General features: G+C 34.0%; 4 protein-coding genes across 5 annotated transcripts; all 4 read right to left on the reverse strand.

Annotated features, from left to right (window-relative positions):
• Nucleotides 1–595: 595 nt before the first annotated feature.
• LOC108835601 (uncharacterized) lies at nt 596–2,101 on the reverse strand. The gene is made up of 3 exons (XM_018608833.1): nt 1,722–2,101; nt 1,523–1,565; nt 596–1,423 (listed from the first exon to the last, which is right to left on the reverse strand). The coding sequence occupies exons 1-3, from the start codon at nt 2,099–2,101 to the stop codon at nt 596–598; spliced, it is 1,251 nt and encodes a 416-aa protein (XP_018464335.1).
• Nucleotides 2,102–5,799: 3,698 nt separating this feature from the next.
• LOC108852662 (phosphatidylinositol 4-kinase gamma 3-like) lies at nt 5,800–7,840 on the reverse strand. The gene is made up of 3 exons (XM_018626158.2): nt 7,731–7,840; nt 7,134–7,190; nt 5,800–6,892 (listed from the first exon to the last, which is right to left on the reverse strand). Exon 3 carries the CDS (start codon nt 6,888–6,890, stop codon nt 5,952–5,954), a length of 939 nt encoding a protein of 312 aa, XP_018481660.1. The 5' UTR covers nt 6,891–6,892; nt 7,134–7,190; nt 7,731–7,840; the 3' UTR covers nt 5,800–5,951.
• Nucleotides 7,841–10,632: 2,792 nt separating this feature from the next.
• LOC108848248 (F-box protein At5g25290) lies at nt 10,633–12,042 on the reverse strand. The gene has a single exon (XM_018621563.2). It carries the CDS (start codon nt 11,928–11,930, stop codon nt 10,752–10,754), a length of 1,179 nt encoding a protein of 392 aa, XP_018477065.1. The 5' UTR covers nt 11,931–12,042; the 3' UTR covers nt 10,633–10,751.
• A 5,082-nt stretch (nt 12,043–17,124) lies between these two features.
• On the reverse strand, nt 17,125–20,577 carry LOC108854093 (G-type lectin S-receptor-like serine/threonine-protein kinase At5g24080). Of its 2 annotated transcripts, none has more exons than XM_018627599.2 (5): nt 20,284–20,577; nt 18,766–20,129; nt 18,488–18,668; nt 17,936–18,386; nt 17,125–17,663 (listed from the first exon to the last, which is right to left on the reverse strand). In XM_018627599.2, the coding sequence occupies exons 1-5, from the start codon at nt 20,556–20,558 to the stop codon at nt 17,292–17,294; spliced, it is 2,643 nt and encodes an 880-aa protein (XP_018483101.1). In that variant the 5' UTR covers nt 20,559–20,577; the 3' UTR covers nt 17,125–17,291. The 2 variants fall into 2 exon arrangements, with proteins under 2 accessions (XP_018483101.1, XP_018483102.1); XM_018627600.2 differs by having other exon boundaries at nt 18,766–20,118; nt 20,284–20,421.
• Between the last annotated feature and the right edge of the window lie 1,044 nt (nt 20,578–21,621).

The following is a 21,621-nucleotide window of genomic DNA, read 5'->3' on the forward strand; positions in this document are numbered from 1 at the left end:
TGCATAATGCTACTGCTCTACCAATCACTTTATTAAAAATTTTAATGAGAGCATACAGCTTCTACAGCATACTGCTTCTACAGCATACTGCTTCTACAGCATTCTGCTACTTCTTTTTCATCTGTTGTACCAATTGAGACCATATGTCACATGTTTGAAACAGCGGCCCATTCAGGTACCCATTGGCTTGAACCGTTCATGCCGTTGTCCCATCGGTACAAGTACAACCGGAGATTACCGTTGTTCTCTAATACCAGTCTCCGCAGAATTCAGTTTTTATTAACCGGGAGTTATACTACAGCTATTATTATACTTTCTGTTTTCTTTTTTGCTAAACTGTAAATATCATAAATGAATAAAAGTTATACAAGTAGAACTTAGGTCCGAACCATCTTGGCAAAAAAGAAATTAAAAAAGAAGATGGAACAAATTTTAAAACAGAAACAAGAAACTTCTAACTCATCCACATTGGCATGAGCAACCGAAATGGCTTTCTTGATCTTCTAGCGGATATAATGTTCCTCATCTGTCTATCAATGGCAAGGAACAAAGAAGCATGAGAGATAGAGACTTGATTATGGATCAGGTTATTCCTTTACTTCCAGATATTAAAGATCACAGCTTGAACCGCCAGCTTCCTCAAGAGAGTTAGCTTCTTTGATGGAGAGGATCGGACCCAAGAAAGGAGCTCCGACCACGAAGTAAACATAGAAGAAGGTGGGTGGCATCTTCTCAGAACCTCCTGCCAAACAGCTGTGCTATAAGGGCATGACAACATCAGGTGGTCTCTCGTTTCTTCATAGCGTGAGCAGAATGGACAATCCGATGAGATGGGAAGACCCCAGGCCGCTAGACGAGAACGAGTGGGGAGTCTGTTGTAATTTGCTATCCACATGGTGAATGCAAGCTTCGGTATTCCACCTTTGAACCAGACAATATCCACCCAGTCCTTGACCTCCTCACGTGGCCTCAACACTTCCCACGTCGTGGAAGACCTGAAAATACGAGAGAGGAAATCAGCAGCTAACCATTCTACCTTATCAACAACATTTAAAGGGAGAGGCAAGTTAACTGTCGTAAGAAACATATGAAGTTCAACTTCCCTTTGAGAGCGGGGATGTGGTAATGACCAGATGTTCTCCGTGATGGCGTCAGATACCAACACATTCTCTCTGATCCGTAACGCTCTCGGTCCAGCAGGACCAATATAATCAATCAGCTGACCAAGAGGGGTCCAGACGTCAAACCAGAAGCTTGTAGACCTACCATTACCAAGTTTTGTTTTACAGAACTGAAGAGCTAGAGGTCTAAGATCGAGCAGCTTCCGCCATGCCCAAGAGTATGTCGCTCGCGGTTCAATTGCCCAGAATGAGCGCTCATTCAAGTGTGGATTCCAGTGCCATTCCACCCAAAGAGAAGGAGACTTAGACAGAAGAAGCCAGATAAACTTAAGACACAGCACTTGATTCTAAACCGAGAAGCTCCGCAGACCTAAACTGCCTTCCTCCTTCGGTAGACAAACCGTTTGCCAAGCAATTTTTGCAATGCCTTTCTTCTCAATGTTTCTGGACCAAAGAAAACGGGCACACAGAGATTCGATCGTTTTGATGCAACCTTTAGGGAGAATAAATGCAGAGAGCCAGAAAGAAACAATTCCAAAGATTACAGTTTTAAGCAGCTATATTCTTCCCGCAAAGGAGAGAAGCTTAGCCGACCAAGACTGGAATCTTGCTGTGATCTTAGTCAGAAGCGGGGCGTACTCTGATAATTTGAGCTTCCTACTCATAAGGGGGAGTCCTAAATAGCTGATGGGTAATTGACCAGAGGTGAATCCGTAGCTAGAAATAGCAGCTGATTCAGATTGGTCGAGACTGGAGGTAAATAACTCTGTTTTTGATGTATTCATTTGCAGGCCCGACCATGAAGCAAAGTCATCCAAGCACTCCGAAATTCCATGAAGACTATTACTTGAGCCATCAAAGAAAACAATTACGTCATCCGCAAACATCAGATGCGATATCTTGAGCTGTTCTGTGCCCGGGTGATATCTAATGGTGTCAGCTTCGTATCTAGAGAGGAGGAGACGAGACAGACACTCCATAGCTAGCACAAATAAGTAAGGAGATAGTGGATCACCCTGCCGGATACCTTAGGTACTCTTGAAGAACCCTCCAGTTGCGCCATTAACCGAAACCGAGAATGAAGCTGTGGACAAGCATTCCGAGATTAAGGCGATGTAACTCTCCGGGATGGCTAAGGCTCGAAGAGAAGCGAGGATAAAATCCCAGCGCACACAATCAAACGCTTTTCTCAGATCAACCTTCAACATTCCCCTCGGCGTGAGGGTCTGCGTGTTGTAACCATTGACAAGATCAGTGGCTAACAGCACATTCTCCGTTAACAGGCGGCCCGGGAGAAACGCATATTGGGATTTGGATATCATAAGAGGAAGGATATCCTTCAGCCTGGATGCAAGTAGCTTTGAGATGACCTTGTACACCGTGTTGAGGCAAGAGATCGGTCTAAAGTCCGTGGTCAGAGATGCGTTCAGCTTCTTGGGGATCAACACAAGATTAGCTGCGTTCCACTGCTTTAGTAGCTGCCCTGACCTAAAAAATTCCAATATGGCTTCCGTAACCTCAGGCCCAACAATAGACCACGAAGCAACGAAGAACTCAGCAAAACAACCGTCGGGTCCGCCAGATTTATTTTTAGGCAGTGAGAAGAACGCTTCCTTTATGTCCTCGACAGTGAACTCTTTAACAAAACTAGCAGCCTGACTGTTGGAGCAGCGGAAATCAAAAAGCAGATCCAAGTCACTTTGGATGAACATAGGAGGCGAGACAGGACTCCCAAGTAGATCAGAGAAATAATCAATGCACAGGTCCTGCATACCTGACTGAGACTCAATCATGTCACCATTCTCAGCAAAAAGGAAATGGATATGATTTGCAGCCTGCCTTGAAGCCACGTATCTGTGAAACAGGGCAGAATTACCATCCCCGCATGACATCCACTGAATGCTCGATCTTTGAAAGAAGAAAGATGTTTCTGCTGCTGATAACTCTTCCCATTCCTGCTGAGCCTGCAACTCAGTATTGGCGTTGAGGCTTGATGGAAGAGTGAGCGTAGCCGATTGAGCCTGTAGGAACTTATCATGCGCTTGAGCCGTTTTTATCTCTATATTTGAGTAGTTCTTCCTGCTGAAATCTCTAAAGACCTTTTTCAGCAGTTTCAGCTTCTTGTAGACTCTGTACATTGCGGAGCCCGTGATGTTGAACGTGTACCAGCTTGTGCCTACTGTTGCAAGAAAATCTGAGTTCTGGATGAGGAAATTATAGAACCGGAAAGGCTTCTTTAATCGCATCCTATTAGGCTCGAGGGTGATAGAAATGACTGCATGGTCTGAGAAATCTGGACTCCCCACAAACGCCACTGACGACGGAAACGTAGCGTACCAGTCGTCATTTACAAGGCTTCTATCCAGCTTCTTGGCAAGCGGGGAACTCTTGCGCTTGTTCCACCAAGTGTAAGTAGTGCCCCTGAAATTAAGATCATCCAAATTTGCATCATATAGACATTGATTAAAAGCTCTAATTCTTTTATCCATATTTAAAGTAAGAACTAGAGAGTGTTCAGAAGGATCCCTGATTTGGTTGAAATGAGACAGACTATTAAGATCATCCAAATTTGCATCAGACAGACAGACTTTCTGTTTTCGTCTGCTAGATTCTTGTAGACATAGAAATCTTAATTTTATGATTTATGTAAAATTCATGAATATTTTAATGAAAACATAAAATTTTAACTCATCTAAAAGACTAAAATTATTAAAATATTATTAAAGGTTAAATACTAATTGTTTTAAACTACAGTCTTTTGAAACTTTTAAACAACACATAATTGGATAAAAATTAACTTAAAGGCCTTTTAAGTATCTAGAACTAGTCAATTTCCCCCCTTAAACACCCCGTATGGATTCTTAGAAAGTTAAATATTTTTAAAAAGAGGTCAATATAAAATTCTGACAATTCATTATTCAGAAAAAAAAAAACAACGAGGCTTATGTAGGTAATGCTAGAAATAATCGTGAGAGTTATACATTAAGGATTAAAAAATATAAAGTTGACAGCGGTTACATCAATATCTTGCCTGAAATCGGCAATAATAGGCAGAATTATCTATTCTACTAAATAAGGAATAATATAGATTTAATCTAACTATTCTAATATAATTATTTAAAAAATACTAATCAGTAAAAAATATTTTACACAAATATAAATACAAATAAAAACAAAAATATGATTAAAAACACGAATATGAAAATTAAATTTCTAAAAGAAAAATGTAAAAAAAAATATAGCCGCCTAATGAAGAGTGGGTCAGAATCTAATCTTATATCAATTGAAATAGAAGTCGTGTATTTTTTAATGTGTGATTTTTTTTTAATTTAAACTATCCTTTAATTTTTTATTAAATATATTTTATTAAGACTACAAATTCCGGAAAGACCGCCGATTTCACTCCATGTTAATTGAAGGTGGTCAGCGGGATTCGAACCTCGGTCCTTATTAGGACTGAAGCTCCCTTAAGATCTTTGGACCGTCTCCGCTTGGTTTTATCTTTTCATTTTAAATATACATATATATATATATATATATTTAAAAGTTTCTAACATATATGTTTAAAAGATTTAATTATTGAAATACATGTTAAATTTATATATTTGATTTTCATAAGTATTTATGTTCAAAATATTATATGTTGGTAACACTGATTAACACTAACAAACTATATAATACTTGTATTAAAAATTAACATGTATTTAATTAAAGGTAATAATATAAAGTTTTTGTAACTACTTTAATCGTGGCATCTTTTTATTTTAATATATATATTAAAAATTCTAACAAATCTGTTGAGAAATATTTTAATAATATCTTAGTTTTCTAAAAATTTATGTAAATATTTTAACTTATTATGTAATTAGCAATGAAATATTATTATGCATTAATATATATTAAATTATCATTTATAAAATACAAATAAAAAATTATCTTATTTTTATCTATTTTATAATAGTATAAATTGATGCTAAAATAAAATTATTATATTAAACTAAATATGATAAAGTTATATTAAATTGAAGAAAATATAAATTTTACTTTCGTAAATATAAAATAGTTATGCTAAAAATATAATACGATGACAAAACGACTTACTATTTACAAACTATATAATACATATATAAAAATTAAAATTTCTTACACTTTTGTATATATAATAATATATTATCTAAAATGAATAAATGTAGAAAATATAGCTTCTGAAGTCATCATTTAGAAGATGCACAATGAGATTTAAAGAATGAACAATGTTGTAAGCTACTCGAATATTTTCTGTGTCCATTTATTGTAATGTTATTGGATACTCTCTCTGTATTATCTTAAGTGGTTTTCATAAGGATTAAGAAAGTACAAATTTTTATGAGATTTATCTTGGTTGCATAAAATTAGTATTAAATAATATTAGTTCAACCAATTAAAAAAGATACAATATTTTATAATTGGTCACAGATTTCAAATGATATTAAATATCATATTTACTAAGTAAAAACATCACTTATTTTGAAATAAAGTAAAATTCCTTAAAACTCATTTATATTGATAGGAAATGAGTATATAATAATAATAATAATAATGATTATGGATTGGAATATTGGAAATTATGGCTTTTAATGGAAAGATTGTTAAAATTAAAGCTTGCTTTTATGTAACATATTCGAATTACCGATCACAGTTTGGAGCAACTAAATTAATAACGGAAGTTACGGAACCACTAGAGAAAAATACAAATTATTAAAAAGATTTTTTACCTAAGAAAAAGGAAAGTAGAGATTACAGAAACTAAGGATATAGATTGAACAAACAAGACTATCTTGTAATCTTCTACTAGGGCATATTCAGCATCACATATTCTGTGAGACGCTCTTCCATGCGTATACCCACATTCTCAATGTAATTTCCTTCTTCCACAACGCTATCAACTATGGCCTGCAGGTTATGCCTTTCATCATCACACCAAAATGAAGCAATTTTGCCGATGTGAAACGCAGTAAGACCTTTGGACACTACTTTCTTCAAGAACATTGTGAAGATGGTGAGTTGTTCAACGTAGTAAGGTTCAACTTCCCATCCACAGTGCCTCAGAAACTCCAAATCAGCACCAGGATCGAGTTGTGAAACATAAGTGACACAATCAGGAGAGAATGCAACACCGTAATCACCAAAGTCCTTTGATTTCAACCAAGCAAATCCAGCACAGTTGTAGGCCTGTACCTCATTGGCAAATGAGCACTCGTGGTCTATGGGTATCAGATGAGCTACGCCCTCGTCTTCTTTGAGAAGGATGTTTTCCCTGTTGCGGTCCATGTTTCCAAACCTGATGTCAAGTAACACTATACTCTGGATGTCGTCGGTGCTTATAGGCCAGTGATAATAATCCTGATCAATGACATAAGCCTCGTCAACAAACTCAACCAAGATTCCCATCACCACTTCACTGTTGCATCGGAATCTCACAAAAACGGTTGGCCGGACTCCAGCAAAGCCATAAACAGTTTCAGACAATGATCTGTGGCTGTTTGGTGGATGATCCAACAGATAAACCGCCACTTCTTTTCTAGCTGCTTCTTCATCATCATCCCTAAATCTCTTGAACAGACAGCGTAACCTGTTTGTTGAATCCCGAATCTCAAAGATGTGTTCATGACTGAGGTACTGAGGCAAGGGAGCACTCAAGTCCAAATTCTCCAAGCAACTAATCATCGATTGTAGATGAGAAGCAATCTGTGCTGGAAGATTAGTCAGCGTAGGGAATATTTGTTCCATTTCTGAAAAATGAAACAACAAAGAATGGGTAAAGACTGTATTCATGATTCACTTATACCGATTATAAATTGCAATACAAATTGGTGCATCAAACCTACAAAAAATTCACTGCATCTAACGATTGGTATACCTACACTAAAGTCACCCAACAACAGGCAATAACAGCAAGATAACTAAGACATGATTATTTATATAGACAGAGAGATATGGTTGGTAAATCTAAAGCACGAGCAAGAACAATACCGTGCGACTGGTGAGTGTCCAGCAAATGGTCTTGTCTCCGAGAGTCCAGCAAATGATCTGACAGGAAAACAGAAGAGCATGAGGGCTAAGCAGAGTAAACAAAAGGAATAGACCCACAATAAGTTCAAAAACTGATTTGTTTGCCCTTCTTCACCAAAAAAAAAAAAAAAAGAGTTGGCTTTTTTGGAAGCTGTAAAGACAAAAGCTTGAGCCTTTTTTTCAATCATTTTTGGAAGATTATAGCATGGTCGCATAAAACCCAGTAAGATAATGAAATCAAAATATAAGTTTTACAGAGCATGCCTTTGTCACCAATTTCGAACAGAAAGCAAAACTTTGAGCGAAAAGTCTCAGTTTTTACTATTTAGCTCAACAGGAAGAAAAATCGTGTAATAAGCAAAAAATGAAACGACTTTCTTCTCTCCGAAATCCTTCGTCAGAGAAAAGTTTTTCATTTTAAGGCTTCTCTCTGAAATCCTTCGTCAGAGAAAAGTTTTTCATTTTAAGTTTTATCGAGTGGGTATAACCAATATGTGAACTACAATGTGAGCAAGATCCAACTTTTTCTTGAAGAAACAATGGAGGAAAACATAATACCTTTTGAGCTATTTCTCTAAAACTCACAAAACTGTGACAATTTTGTTTCTTATAAAGAAAAAAAGAAGAAAGGAAAAAAAGGGTTTGTTTCTTATAAAGGACAAAAATATTGTTTTAACGAAAAGCAACAGAGAACAAGGGACGGTAACAGATCCGCAACACTTCACTATATGCTTCATGATCAAAAAATACATTTACATTTAGTAAATAACTAAACATTCAAATTGAATTTGTTCTTAAACGTTGAAAACTTGTCTAATCTATTAATTTAAGGATTATCTACTATTTGAAGTTCTCATTTAAATTTTGGACTATTTCATAGTTGTTGCTAGAATATATCATATCTCCTATAAAATGTAACCTACCAACTTAAATTAAACCAAATCTTAACCAACATAGATTAGTTAAACCTAACCAGTAACACTTTTATAATATTTTTGGTTAATCTCTTAATATAATTAGATCATATAAAACTGAATCACTCTTAAATCAACGAGTTCCATATCATTCCAGACATAAGAGAAAAAATATTCGACTCATTTACAACGTAAGCATACAAAGACCGTGTATGCTTATGCTCATTGATCTTCCAAAAACCAAATAATTGTGGCATATACCAACATAGGCTCATGTTCGTATCACTAACTTTACTTCCATATATTTACTATTTACCTACATCATATCACAACATACACAGTTATGCAAGAACATGACTTTTTTTTGTTCAAACAACCAAATAATGATAGCATATGGTCAATAGATTTTTTAAATATGTTTTTTTTATATATTACATTTTATGAGACTATGTGTATAAGCTTTTTTTTTGAAAAAAGGCATAACTATGTGTGTTAAAAGGTAAAAGGTGTGACAAAGCAAATTATTATAATAGAAATGAAAGAAGATTAAATACAAACTAATAACAAGTACAACACAAATTATAATACTATTAAATTTATATATAATTAATAAAATATTATATATGTCTAATATGTATATATATATATATATAAATGTTACACAAAATATATATAATATTATATACACATATTATATATACCATATATTATTAGTTGAAATTTGACAAATTAATTTCCGCCCTTTAGGGCGGGTCCTAATCTAGTTTCAAGTAAAAAGCAAGAGGAGACTAGTCGTGTTATATTTATTATCTAGCTGACGCGATTTGTAAATGTGATGTGTGTGATTAATATGATTTGAATATTATAATTTTATTAATTCATCTTGTAAATTACCTGCTCATAGGATCATCTCAGTTCTGAAATTATGACTGTGTACACGTCACCAACGTCCTAATAATCATTAGAGCACTTCCAATGGGTAGAAAGAACCCCCCATGTGGCTCTTATCAAACAAAACCCTGAAAGGCCTTTATTCGAAAATTACAACGTGTTTTTAACATTTAACTCAACAAATTCCACTTTGCATATACCAAAACAAGAAAACAAAGTAGAGATCTTGTTCTTCAATCAGAAATTTACAACACTGGTCTGACCGTCTCTTAGTTACTACTCTTTCACTACCGTTAAAAAGCAAGTTAACCCGTACTCATCCGGTTTTCATTCCATGATACAATCAAACCGTGAAGTTTTATTGACCTGGTTTGAAACGGTCAAAGGCATAATTCTCTACAAGCGCTTATAATCAAAACGCTATATATATATATACTATATAGTAATCAATTTTGCATGTAGAGAAAAGAAAAACCGAAATACAGGGTCTTGGAGTACTTGAAAAAACAAGTTTTTTTTTTAATTTATTCGAGCGTTGACAAGCTAAACAAACCTCATTAACTTCAACAAAAACAAAAACAGGAGAAGGATGTCCGTTCTCCTTCCATACAGTTCAGTTCAGCTCCGTTCCCATTATCAAGCAAGGATTGGGTTTATCTGAATCGAGTAATACTTGAACCCGTTGGACTCTCCCGCAGTTCAGACTTGAGAGGGATGCATGTAAGAAAAAGCTACAAGCACACCGTTCCAATGAAATATACAGTTCGTCTTGGTCCAACAGCGTACCAACTGACGATTATTGGATATTTGTTCCCTCCAAATATATTCCTTCTTATACAGAGAGAGTTCCATTGCTTCGCAGGAGGTGTCGCTAAAATTGCTGGTGAAGCCTGTCTTTCTAATTGCTTCCATCAATACCATTTGTGATCTGAGGCATTGTAGTCTCCTCTCCGAGAGAGAGGACTTGATCAGCTTCATTATTGTTGCTCGTAAGTGCCAAACGATCCCCGTCAACTGATTGGGTTTTCTATCTGGAAATGAGTAGATACAGTGCTCCATTGATAAACACACCAACCCAAAGAGTTGTAAACCAGCTCTGGAAGATGTTCTGATCCCAGTAGTACTACCGGAGCGTCTTTAGACAAAACAATCTTTTTATTAGCATTCTGAGGTCCTCCCGATTAAGAGAAACACAGATGTGTCCATTCAACCTTTATACAAGTCTTTAGCCAGCAACGAAGATAGCTCCATCGACCGTAGCAATCATTGCTGTGAAACCATGAAATGCCTCCTCTGAGATATAAATAACCAATCGAATTCAACTGCAGGATCGAGGGGGTTGGGTTCGATACTTGTTTTGGTTCTCGGTTTAGACCGGTTGGTTTGGCCTTTAAACAAAAAGAAAAGATTCTAACGCAGAGATTAGTCATAATATGCCAGAGGTGCCAAGAGTCTCCACTAAATGTTTAATATGCTCCAATCACTCAAAGATTTTTGTGTTGCCTTCATCAAAACTGGAATTGAAAAAAATTGAAAACCAATCACAGAGGTCTCTTTCTATCCCCTTTGCAGAGTCATTGATAAAGATTGAAATCGTGTAAATCAATCAACAATTTGGCAAAGTCCTATCTAACGCTCGCAATGGTATGGGTATGTTCTTTCAAATGCTTCCAACGAGCGTGATGATTTGGATTTCTAAATAAGCACTGACAATGTCATAGATTTTTTATTAAAAGAAAAAAAAAGGTTAACAAAGCAGAGCTCTAAATCTCTATCAAGAGGGGATAAACCACTGAGCGTCCTTTATTTTTAAGTTGTTGGAGGAGAGGGTGGAGAAACGTTTGATGGTCTTTGTTGCAAGGTTGTAGACGCAAATGTCGAGGAATGAACGTGGCATGTGACGGAAGCGGTCATCACGGGTGAAATAGATGGAGTTTGGCTCGATACCAAGTGCAGTGTCAGCAGGTACGGTGATACCCAAATCAAGAAACAGTGCCTCATCACCTAGAGAATCCACCTCAAGAAGCCTAGGCTTGTAGGTCTTGGGGTCTTCTTCTTGATTTTTAAGTTGCCTCTTGTACACGCGGAACATCCTATGCTTTTCAAAGGTGGAAGAATTAGACTCGTAATAAGCGTAGTTATGGACAAACAAAACCTCTCCTGATCGTGTAACAAGAGCAATGTTTTCGCGTTCTGAGATGAGCTTGTATGATCTCACTCGTTCCTCTTCTTCTGCACTTGGAGATGGCCTATACCATGTAAACATGGGATGCTTTATGACATCCTCAAAACCAAAACCGTCTTTTCCAGACAAATCTATGTGTCGAAGGGAGCCGCGGGGAGTAAAGACGTAAAGATTATAGCCATGGAGTACCATATCATCCAAGCCTTTTAAAAACACGTTAGCAACAACCCGTGTTTGAATCTCACGGTAACGATCATCCCCTCTCTTGCAAAATCGCATATAGTCGCATCTGTCGAAACGACACACCACAACGTAGTCTCCCGTTTTCTCGTCTACCCACACTCGACCCCTCAGATCTTCCGCAGATCTACGAATCCCATAGTTTCTAGTACCAACCAACGTCTCGTTAAAATCTCCATCATCTCCTAATGGCTTGAGATTATGAGCGCAACCATCATCTTCCGACACCAGCTCTAGACGTGGGAGTTCTATCTTCTCATCGCGTAACACATCTACTATATAGAGATTGGATTTAGAATCCGCCACAAGGAACCACTTACCCGAGTTTCCGAGGAATCGATACCCGGAAAAGTCCCTCTTCGTCTCGTAAACCCTGTCTTCCTCTGGGTTGTACAGACGACAACCGCCCTCTTCTGGACACAGCAACAGCAACGGAGATCCGCTTTTTGGATCCAGAATCAAACTCGAACGCTGGATCTTACTCGGTCGGTCATCTGGAGGAGGGGATCGATTAGAGCTCTGCATCATCCAGAGATTCGCCTGCTTCTTGCTGAGATTCAGGGAGGCGTACGGTAGCCCGTTTCTTGTCTCTCTCTAATAAAGTCGCCTCCAAAGAACGTCAACATCAGCGGACAAACTTCTCCTAAAAGATGACACGTTACATTATTACCAAAAAAATAAATAAATAAATAAAAATTAAATATACAATAGAAAGAAAAATAAATAATAAGTAAATATAACATTTGAGAAATAGAAATATTACATTAAACATATATCTGAACTGCAATTTAAAATAAATAATAAAATAAATATGCAATATAAAAAATAGATATTAAGTAAATATACAATATAAGAAAAAGAAATATTACATTAAATCTATATCTGAAAAATAGAATTTCGAGGCTCTAGAGAGTGTCCACATCAGTGGAATGACTTCTCCCGAAAAATTACACGTGACATTATTACAAAAAAAGTAAATATACGATAGAAGAAAAAATAAATAATAACTAAATATACCATTTAAAAATTGAAATATTACATTAAACGTATATCTGAACTGCAAATTAAAATAAATAATAAAATAAATCTACAATATAAGAAAAAAGAGATAATAAGTAAATATACCATATAATAAAAAGAAATATTACATTAAATATCTGAAAATGTATAATAAATAAATAAATATACAACATAAAAATAGAAATATTACGTTAAATAAATATATAAGAAAAAATAGAAAATAAGTAAATATACAATATAAAAAATATAAATATTCTATTAACATCTATAGTAATAATAGAATAAGTAAATATACAATATATAAAACTAAAATAAGTAACTATATAATATAAGAAAAATAAATATACATTAAACATCTAACGTAATATCAGCATTTGATATAAATTAAAAGTAGATATATAAATATACAATATAAGAAAAAAATATAAAAAGTACATATACAATATAAGAAATAGAAAACTGAACTAAACATCTTTCTGAAAAATATATAGTAAAATAAATTATAAATAAATATACAGTATAAAACATAATAAAATATTAAAATATCTATTATAATAATATAATAATAAATATAAAATATCATAAAAATAAATAACAAGTAAATAAACGATATAAGAAAAATTACATTAAATATCAATCTGAAAAATGTATGATAAAATAAACAATAAGTAAATATACAATATAAGAAATAAATATTAATTTTAACGTAATATTACAACTTGATATGAAAACAAAACATGTAGAATAAGTAAATAAACAATATAGAAATAGAAATACTATATTAAACATCTATCATAATATTATCATTTGATATAAAAAAAGAAAATTAGAATAAATAAATATAAAAGATAAGAAAAATTAAGAATAAGTAAATATACAGTTAAGAAATGAAAAAACTAAATTGAACATCTCTCTGAAACATTTATCGTAAAATTAATAATAATAAATATACAATAAAATAAATAAAAATATTATATTAAACATTTATCGTAAAATTATTTATAAAAAATATAAATTAAAGAAAAACTAAAAAATAAGTAAATATAATATAAGCAATAGAAACATTAGTTTAATCCTAGAGACTACATTTTGAATAAAAATATATGGTTTCCAAACCAGTAATATGGAGAGATTGGCGAGCGAAACATTATCGATTTTTTTACCATGAACATGATTGTTTTCAGTTTTCTTCTTTCAGCTCATCACACAAATGAGCAAGAATCATTATTCCCTAAAAACAAAAAGAAAAGAAAATATAACGAGTTACAACTTTTTAAATGATGGTAAATAATATTGAACAATAATTAAAAAACAAGTCAAGATCTATTATAAACAAACACACCGGCCATAAACACACGCAAGTAATGGTAAGACACAACCAAATCTATCATAAATAATTGCAACAAAAAGAGTCAGAGACACAACCAAATCTATCAAAAAAAAACACATCAATCATAAACACAGCCGCAATTAATATTTCAAGTTAAATAGCATACTATATTGATCTTCAAGATGTACACATAGTAGGATCTCAAAAGCAACAAAGGACCCCATTGCCAAAAACAAGAACTTTAAAAGTTAAAAAACAACATGATGCTAACAAAGAAAAAATGTAATAACCACAAAAGATGTCATAAATGGAGCAAGCAGCGAAATCTACTACGAGAAATCACAACACGAAACAGTTACAAGGATGTAAATATAAATATACAAAAATAGAGCCAAAGGATGATAAAAGCTTCTACTTTAGACATCGCTAAACACAGATCCAATTTTTAAAGTTGTAGCCAAACTAAACTTAGTCAAAACTCAATATCATAGGAACCTATCAACTGATTCAGAATATTATCCCAACTTTAGCTATAGAAATGAGAAGTCAAGGCAGCAATTACGAAAAAGAAAGAAAAAATCTGATCACCATGATTGGGAAAGAACAGTAACACGCTTGAGAGCGAGAAGAAAGGTGAAGGAGAAGAGCAAACTATGCGCTGAAACCGTTTCCCTACACCAATATTTCTTTACCTTTAAGTCTCTAAATCATTTAGAGAGACCCTTTTTGACACAGTTGTGTTAAATTAGAGATTTTTCGCGGAAATTTTCAAAAAGCAAACACATATAAAATAAGAAAAAAATGATTTTATTTTGGAAAACAGTTTTTTCGAGTCTATCAACAGAAGATGAGTTTCCACGACAAAGGTAGATGATGACAAGTTTAGTTTACGATAATATACTTTTACTTCTTGTATGTGACTGTGTATAAAAGTGAAGAAAATTTTGAAAATTTAAAATTAGATTTATATTAAGGTTACAACTATTAGTTGGATATTTCTATGTTAAAAATAATCGAAGTAATATTGTTAGAAACTAAATTAGAACAAATATTTAAAAATATTTCTATTTTTGATTTATAATTTATTTGTAAAATAATTTTACGTGATAAAAATATAAATTTTAATTTAATTTTTATCTAGAATTAAATTAAACATTTAAAAAATATTTAAATTATTTGTATATTTAAGTACCCGCCCGTAGGGCGGGTTTTGACCCTAGCATATAAGCTAAACTTTAAAAATCATGCGTTCTAATTGTTTAAAATATCTTGCACTTTTAAGTTAGTTATTATATTTATAAGATATTTTATGTTAATTTCGAAAATATATTATATTTTAAGTGAAATTATCTATAATTCTTTGATTTTTGTAAGTTTACCATATTTAACTTGATTTCAGCATATAAATATGTTAATATTACGATAAAAGTTTGATATAATATTTATATTGGAAAGTTTTGCATTTTTTTAATTTTCGAAAATTTATTATATTTTCAGTTAATTTTTAATTTTGTAAGCTTTCCTTATTTGATATTTATTTTTATTTTATTTTGAAACAATTTGGTTTTTTGGAATATTGGCATTTTTTGAAAATATTAAACTAAAATAATGATTTCTCATATTATGGTTAGTTTTTTTATAAATCATATGTGTCTTCAATTATATTATTGAATATTTTCAATAGCATATAACCTAAGTTTTTAAAAACCATGCGTTTTAAATTTATATAGTTTTAATTGTTTAAATATCTATAAAATATATTATATTAATTTCAAAAATATATTATATATTAAGTTAAATTATCTATAATTCTTTGATTTTTGTAAGTTTACCATATTTAATTGATTTCATCACATAAATATGTCAATAGTACATATTAATTATTTTTCTTTATATGGTATATATTTTCTTTACATTTTTTATAATAATGCCACGTGTCTTCTTTCTGGAGAAATTTTGTTCGCTGATGTGGACGCTCTGTCTATATTTACGTGTGTGCACATTTAAGGTTTTTGCTTGGGCCGCCAAGCCCAATAACTGTGAGAGGAAAATTCGAACGGGTTAATATCCCAAATAAAACATGGGCCCTGATTAATAAAACAAGGTAGACTCCTAAACAAAGATAATTATATATTTAAAAATATTTTTGTCTAGTCAATTTTATATACAAACTCATGACAATTAGAATTTTTTTTTATACAATTAGGAAATATCCAAATGTGTTCCTAAAATATTCTAAAACACTATATAATTTTCTTCAGAATTTATTCAAAGCTCTTTTAGATCAATAGTTGATCATAGAGGTTATTAATTTTTTTTTCTAAAAAATGTATTTTATGAAAAAATTTGTAGAAGGAAAATTATATTAAAAATTAATATGGTGTAGTTCGTCAACAAGTAGGATTATTTGTTGCATAAACTTCTTATCTTTATAGTTAGTTAGTTAAACTTCTTAACTTGTGGCAACTCCTCCAATCTAGCGTGTATACCATAAAATCAGGGTATTACACTGCTGCTATGAAATATCAAATTCCACTACTGTCTAACGCTGATTCTTTTGACTGGATAAAAAAGATGTGGGCTCTTTGGTCAGCTCGAAATATGTGCATCTTCGAGAATCGAACTCTCACATCTACAGAAATGGTGACGAAAGCTGTCCGGTTAGCAAGAGAATGAAATAATGCACAAAATCAAGACTCTGCAGTGAACAGACCCTTGCCATCATCAGGAAGAGCTCAGCAACATCTTATTGATACTGGATCGGTAACGACATGCAGATCAAATGCGGCATACGACAAGCGATCGAAACGAGCATGACTGGCATCGATCTTCACGGAATCATCTGGACTTCATTTCAATCAGAGATCTACAATGCAAGATCTCGTCGGTTCCTCATTAATGGCAGAAGCACTTGCTCTCCGTTCCGGAATCCTCTGTGCAGTGCAGTGAACCTTGTGTTGAACAAGCTCAAGATTTTCTCTGACAACTTAATCTTCATTCGAGCGATCAACAATGACATATAGGTGAAAGAAATATTTGATATTGTCAAAGATATTCAATAGATTTTCTTTGTTTTTGTCGAGATAATTTTTTCTCACATCGTTTAAGCCGATCGATTAGCTAAACAAGCTCTTTCATCTATCTTCCCTTGTAATGAACCTAGTATTGGACTAATTTGGGTCTGAAGTCTTCTTTGTTTTATTTAATGAGTATGTGTTACAAAAAAAAGTCAGTGAGTCACCAAGTATCCTTTCTTATCACTCTAATTTTGCCACAATATTCTTTACCATTTATTAGTCTTTGATGAACAAATAAGGCAATACACTGAAGAAAAAAAAAAGTCAAGGTAAGATGATCGACGACAAAAAAAGATCCAAACTCCAATCCACCTTACTAGTAATCAAGTCATAACATCATTTTATTTTAATTAAACAAACACAAAACAAACAAACAAAAAATGCCTAGAAGTTTGAAGATTACATTTTAGTTAGCCAACAGAAAAAGATAAATAATCTCAAACTACAAAACGCCAAAAAGAACTACCTAGGAGACATGGAAGAGTAACTACAAGTAGCATGAGACCGCGAGGAAGAAAGATAGCTCTGAGAGGTTGTCATGGTATTAACAGTGAAAGAGCTAAGCTGGTTATTAACCTCTCTCCTCAACGCTCTATACACATCCTCCAATCCTTCATCAACAAGTTCTAAAATCGTCTGCGGCATTGGAGGCAAATTAATCTCGTCTGGAGAACCTTCTAGAAGCTTCACCACTTCTCCCATTGACGGCCTCATTGATATGTCGTCTTGTATGCACCAATAAGCCACTTTAAGAGTTTTTACTACTTCTTCTTCCTCTGCTACTCCTTGTAGCCTTCTATCCACAGCCTTCAAGGCCGTCCCATTCGTTAGTTCCTATACATTTTTACACAATGTTTAAAACAATACGTTCAATTGCATTAGCCATACGTTCAAGTGCAATAAGCATTTTTTACTCAATGTTTAACAATACGTCTTCTATGCACCAATCGTTATGCATTAACCATACGTTCAAGTGCAGTCTAGACGCTAGACAGACTATCCAAACACGCCAATCTATTTATAGAAATTTTTTATGCATAACAAAATATTTATAAACATATTATGATGCTATTTAGCAAAAAGAAAAAAACATATTTTGATGTTACCTTGTACGCCCATCCAGGGTAAAAGAAATCTTCAGCGTTGAAGGACACATCAAGATTTCTCCTACCACCAACAATCTCAAGAAGGAGCATCCCATAGCTATACACATCTGCCTTCACTGTGATAGGCCGGTTACTCACCCATTCCGGAGCTAGATACCCTCTCGTCCCTCTAATCATTGTAACCACCTGAGAATGCTCTCTCCCCATCATCTTAGCCAACCCAAAATCCGATATCTTTGGACAGAAGTTTTCATCCAACAAGATGTTCTCGGGTTTAATGTCGCAATGAATTATCCTATTTCTACACTGTTCATGAAAATAAGATATCCCCTGAGCAGTTGCCACCGCTATCTCAAAACGTGTTCGCCAATCAAGCAGCCTGGCCGTCCGGTCAGAAGAGAATATCCATTTGTCTAACGACCCATTTATCATGAACTCATAGACTAGAAGCCTGTGATGTACCAAAATAATAGTTCTCTTTAAATATTTTTGCTTTAAAACAGAGCAAATTAGATTGTAAAATTCTTTTTAGGGTTAATGTTTTTATCTTACCGGTGTGAGTCTTCGGAGCAGTAACCACACAACCGAACTAGGTTCATGTGATGCATGGAACCAATGGTATTGACTTCAGTGATAAACTCTCGCTCTCCATGAGATAATACTCTATCTAATCTCTTCACTGCAACCAGCGTTTCACCCGCTACTCTTCCTTTGTATACTGTCCCAAATCCACCTGCCATCATAAAAACATAGTAAGTAAGATTAAAACGGTCCTTACTATATATAGAAAGACTTGTTATAAAAGTCAAATGAAGAATCTTGATTCAGACCTGATCCAAGAAGTTGGGAGAAATTATTTGTAGCGTTCTGAAGATCACGGTAAGTAAAACTCACAGGAGAGTCACAAAGGATCAGCGAGTTCTTTGCAGCTCTCTTTATTGTTCTCTTCCTATCTATATTATAGTATAACAACAAACCAAGTAGTGCCACAAGCACAAGCATCCCAACAACTATAGGAATCACAAGAATCTTCTGTCTTAACCCATGGCTTTTATTCGATTTAGAATCCTTATCATCATGATTATTGAAAGGATAAGACTCATTAGCTCTAGTCTTGACGAAAAGTGTTGAACCAGGATCTTTAAACCCGCCAAAGTTCAGGCTCTTTAGAATCCAACAATAAGGCTTCTCATCATCTAAACCGTAAACCGAAGCAACACATTTGCAATCAGACAAACACATCGAACCGCATTTACTCACGTTACCGATATCGCTGTAATTGGCGATAACTGAACGTTCGGAGAAGTAGTAATTAGTCTCTTGGACCGTCGAGATCTTGAAGGTGCCGTTACGGTTGATGTCTCTCTCGCATTCTTGGACCAGGGATGAGTTGTCTGAACAGAGTTTATTGTTTTCTTGATCAGGAAGTTTAACCGAACCGGGTAGACATAAACAGTCTGCGTTTTTCTTGGTTCGGTCCAAATTGCATACTCCGTTACCGCATATCCCAGCTATGTCACATGGATTTGACACAGCCGCCCATTCAGGTACCCATTGGCTTGAACCATTCATGTCGTTGTCCCATCGGTATAACCGGAGATTACCGTTGTTCTCTAATACCAATCTCCGCATAATCCGGTTTTTCGTTAACCGGGAGTTACTACTATTGTTGTTATAGTTCCGGTTATCGTCTACCGGATTCTTGTAGACATACACTGCTCCTGTAGAGGACTCTCCGTATACGATCTTGAAGCTTCCAGTATCGTCAAGAAGAGCGGTAACATCTCCAGTGACATTCGAAATCTCTGGTACGGACCAGTATGAGTAGTTTGCGTGAGGGTCAAGATTGATGTTGTAGGTTAGGCCGAGGCTAAGCGAAGTGTGTTGCTGAAGCATTTTCAGTGAGTAATGGCCATGACGCGACGGTGAAGGGTTAGAAGTTAATTCTAGGGAAACTGTTAAGGGTTGGTTTGGAAGGAGAGTGTCGGTAGGTTGTGAAAAGCTTTGCCAAATGGCTGGAGAGGTGGTAACTTGGGTCCCAAGGAGGAGGAAGTTTCCGGATTCGGACATGACCGCTGATTCCACGCCGTGGTTTGAGGTGTTTGAGGCCCAGATGGTGGTGGTTTGGTCGGAAAGTACGAGGTTTCCGGTGGCGTCTAGCTCCAAGATTGCTTCTTTTGTGACTGGGGAGTTTCTATATTTTAGCATATTGGATTTTTGAGTGAAAATAATGTGGAAAATTTCTGATCATAGGAAAATCTATTGTTGGTACTCAATAATTTAGTTGTGTTAGAAAATAATTTATACTACTATTTGCACTAACTAAAAAATCAGAGGATTGTGTGTACCTGTTGGGAGACCAAACGATGGTTGGATCACCGGGAAGCTGTGCGAACCAAATGCTCAGTAAGAACCGGTCGGTTGGTTTAAATCGAGTAAACCCGATTGCAAAAGTACCGTTTGCGGAAACCCATACCCTGTTCGATTCACTAGCTGATAATTTTGAACCCAAACTGATGCTCGGTTCAGTAGCCAAGCCAACTTGAACCGAGCTAAGTAAGAACAAGCATAAGAACGAGAACAAGAGACAAAATGAAGGAGAACTAAAATGAAATGAAGACATGGTAGAATCTTGTAACAATAGAGGAAGACTAAAAATCGTTATAACAAATGCTTTAGTATTGTTTATATATCACATTTTAATGGTTTGAACGCATTAGAGAGATGGTTCGGTGGGAGAACTTTGAAGAAGGTGATTGTGGCACGTGTCTTTATGGGTGACCAAAATTTTGACAAAGATCATCGTTTTCTTAAATGGTCGGTTTTAAATAATTGACAATGTTTGATTTTTGGATGTGGCGACAACCTGTTTTGTGCCTTTTTATTTATGGTTTATGAAAAATTAAATAGCAATGGAAAATAGGTGTATCCATAATTTAATATAATGTTCTTTATAAATAATTATCTTATAACTTGTGAAAATGTGTTCATGGAAGTGAAGGTTATCCAGTGTCGCATAAATCAGCAAAAATACATCACTTTTTTTTGCAACTTAAATACATCACTTTTTTAATGATGGAAACTGCATAAGTAGACTAGCTAGTGCAATGCAGAAAACCGTTCGATTTTAGAACTAATACCATCATTTCTAATATATTTTGTTATTTTCTTCTTCAAAATAGAAAAAAATTAAAATAGAAATAAGATATGCGTTAATCTATACTATTAAAAAAGAAATATTCTGAAAAAAATCTACTTAAATAAGGTTGTTGCACCATTTCATTAGACTTAAAATTATTTTGGTCCTACAATTATTTTCTAACTACCTATATATATTTCCCTATATATTATTGTGTTACCACAAAAATTTGACGAAACTCCCTAATTTCATGGGATTGTGAGTGGGATATTAATTTCACTAAGATCACATTCATATTTAAGCTAATGTAATATTCCATATTCTATACATCTACTAATAATCATTTAACATATTGTATCATGATATCTTACATTATATAGTTTCAACTATTTATAAAATCAAATTTGATAGAAACATTTTCGCAAATCATATATATATATAATGTTAACTTAGTTTTTATAAAAAATATTTTAATAAAAAATTATTAAGAAAGTTTTAAAACTATTTAAAATCCTACAAATACGTTCTATAGAATTAGTTAAAAAAA

The sequence above is a fragment of the Raphanus sativus genome, chromosome 4 (genome assembly GCF_000801105.2).
Source record: "Raphanus sativus cultivar WK10039 chromosome 4, ASM80110v3, whole genome shotgun sequence".
NCBI lineage: Eukaryota > Viridiplantae > Streptophyta > Magnoliopsida > Brassicales > Brassicaceae > Raphanus > Raphanus sativus.

Bases quoted from the DNA above. Each gene is read 5' to 3' on its own strand.
- LOC108852662 (XM_018626158.2), bottom strand. From the start codon at position 6,890: ATGGAACAAATATTCCCTACGCTGACTAATCTTCCAGCACAGATTGCT.
- LOC108848248 (XM_018621563.2), bottom strand. From the start codon at position 11,930: ATGATGCAGAGCTCTAATCGATCCCCTCCTCCAGATGACCGACCGAGT.
- LOC108835601 (XM_018608833.1), bottom strand. From the start codon at position 2,101: ATGGAGTGTCTGTCTCGTCTCCTCCTCTCTAGATACGAAGCTGACACC. The intron at 1,566-1,721 runs GTCTTGGTCGGC...TCTTTGGTCCAG, and splicing joins AAGATCACAGCAAGATTCCA to AAACATTGAGAAGAAAGGCA. The intron at 1,424-1,522 runs GTTTGTCTACCG...CTTCTGTCTAAG, and splicing joins CAAAAATTGCTTGGCAAACG to TCTCCTTCTCTTTGGGTGGA.
- LOC108854093 (XM_018627599.2), bottom strand. From the start codon at position 20,558: ATGTCTTCATTTCATTTTAGTTCTCCTTCATTTTGTCTCTTGTTCTCG. The intron at 20,130-20,283 runs GTACACACAATC...GCTAAAATATAG, and splicing joins ATCGTTTGGTCTCCCAACAG to AAACTCCCCAGTCACAAAAG. The intron at 17,664-17,935 runs GTAACATCAAAA...AAAAATGTATAG, and splicing joins ACCCTGGATGGGCGTACAAG to GAACTAACGAATGGGACGGC.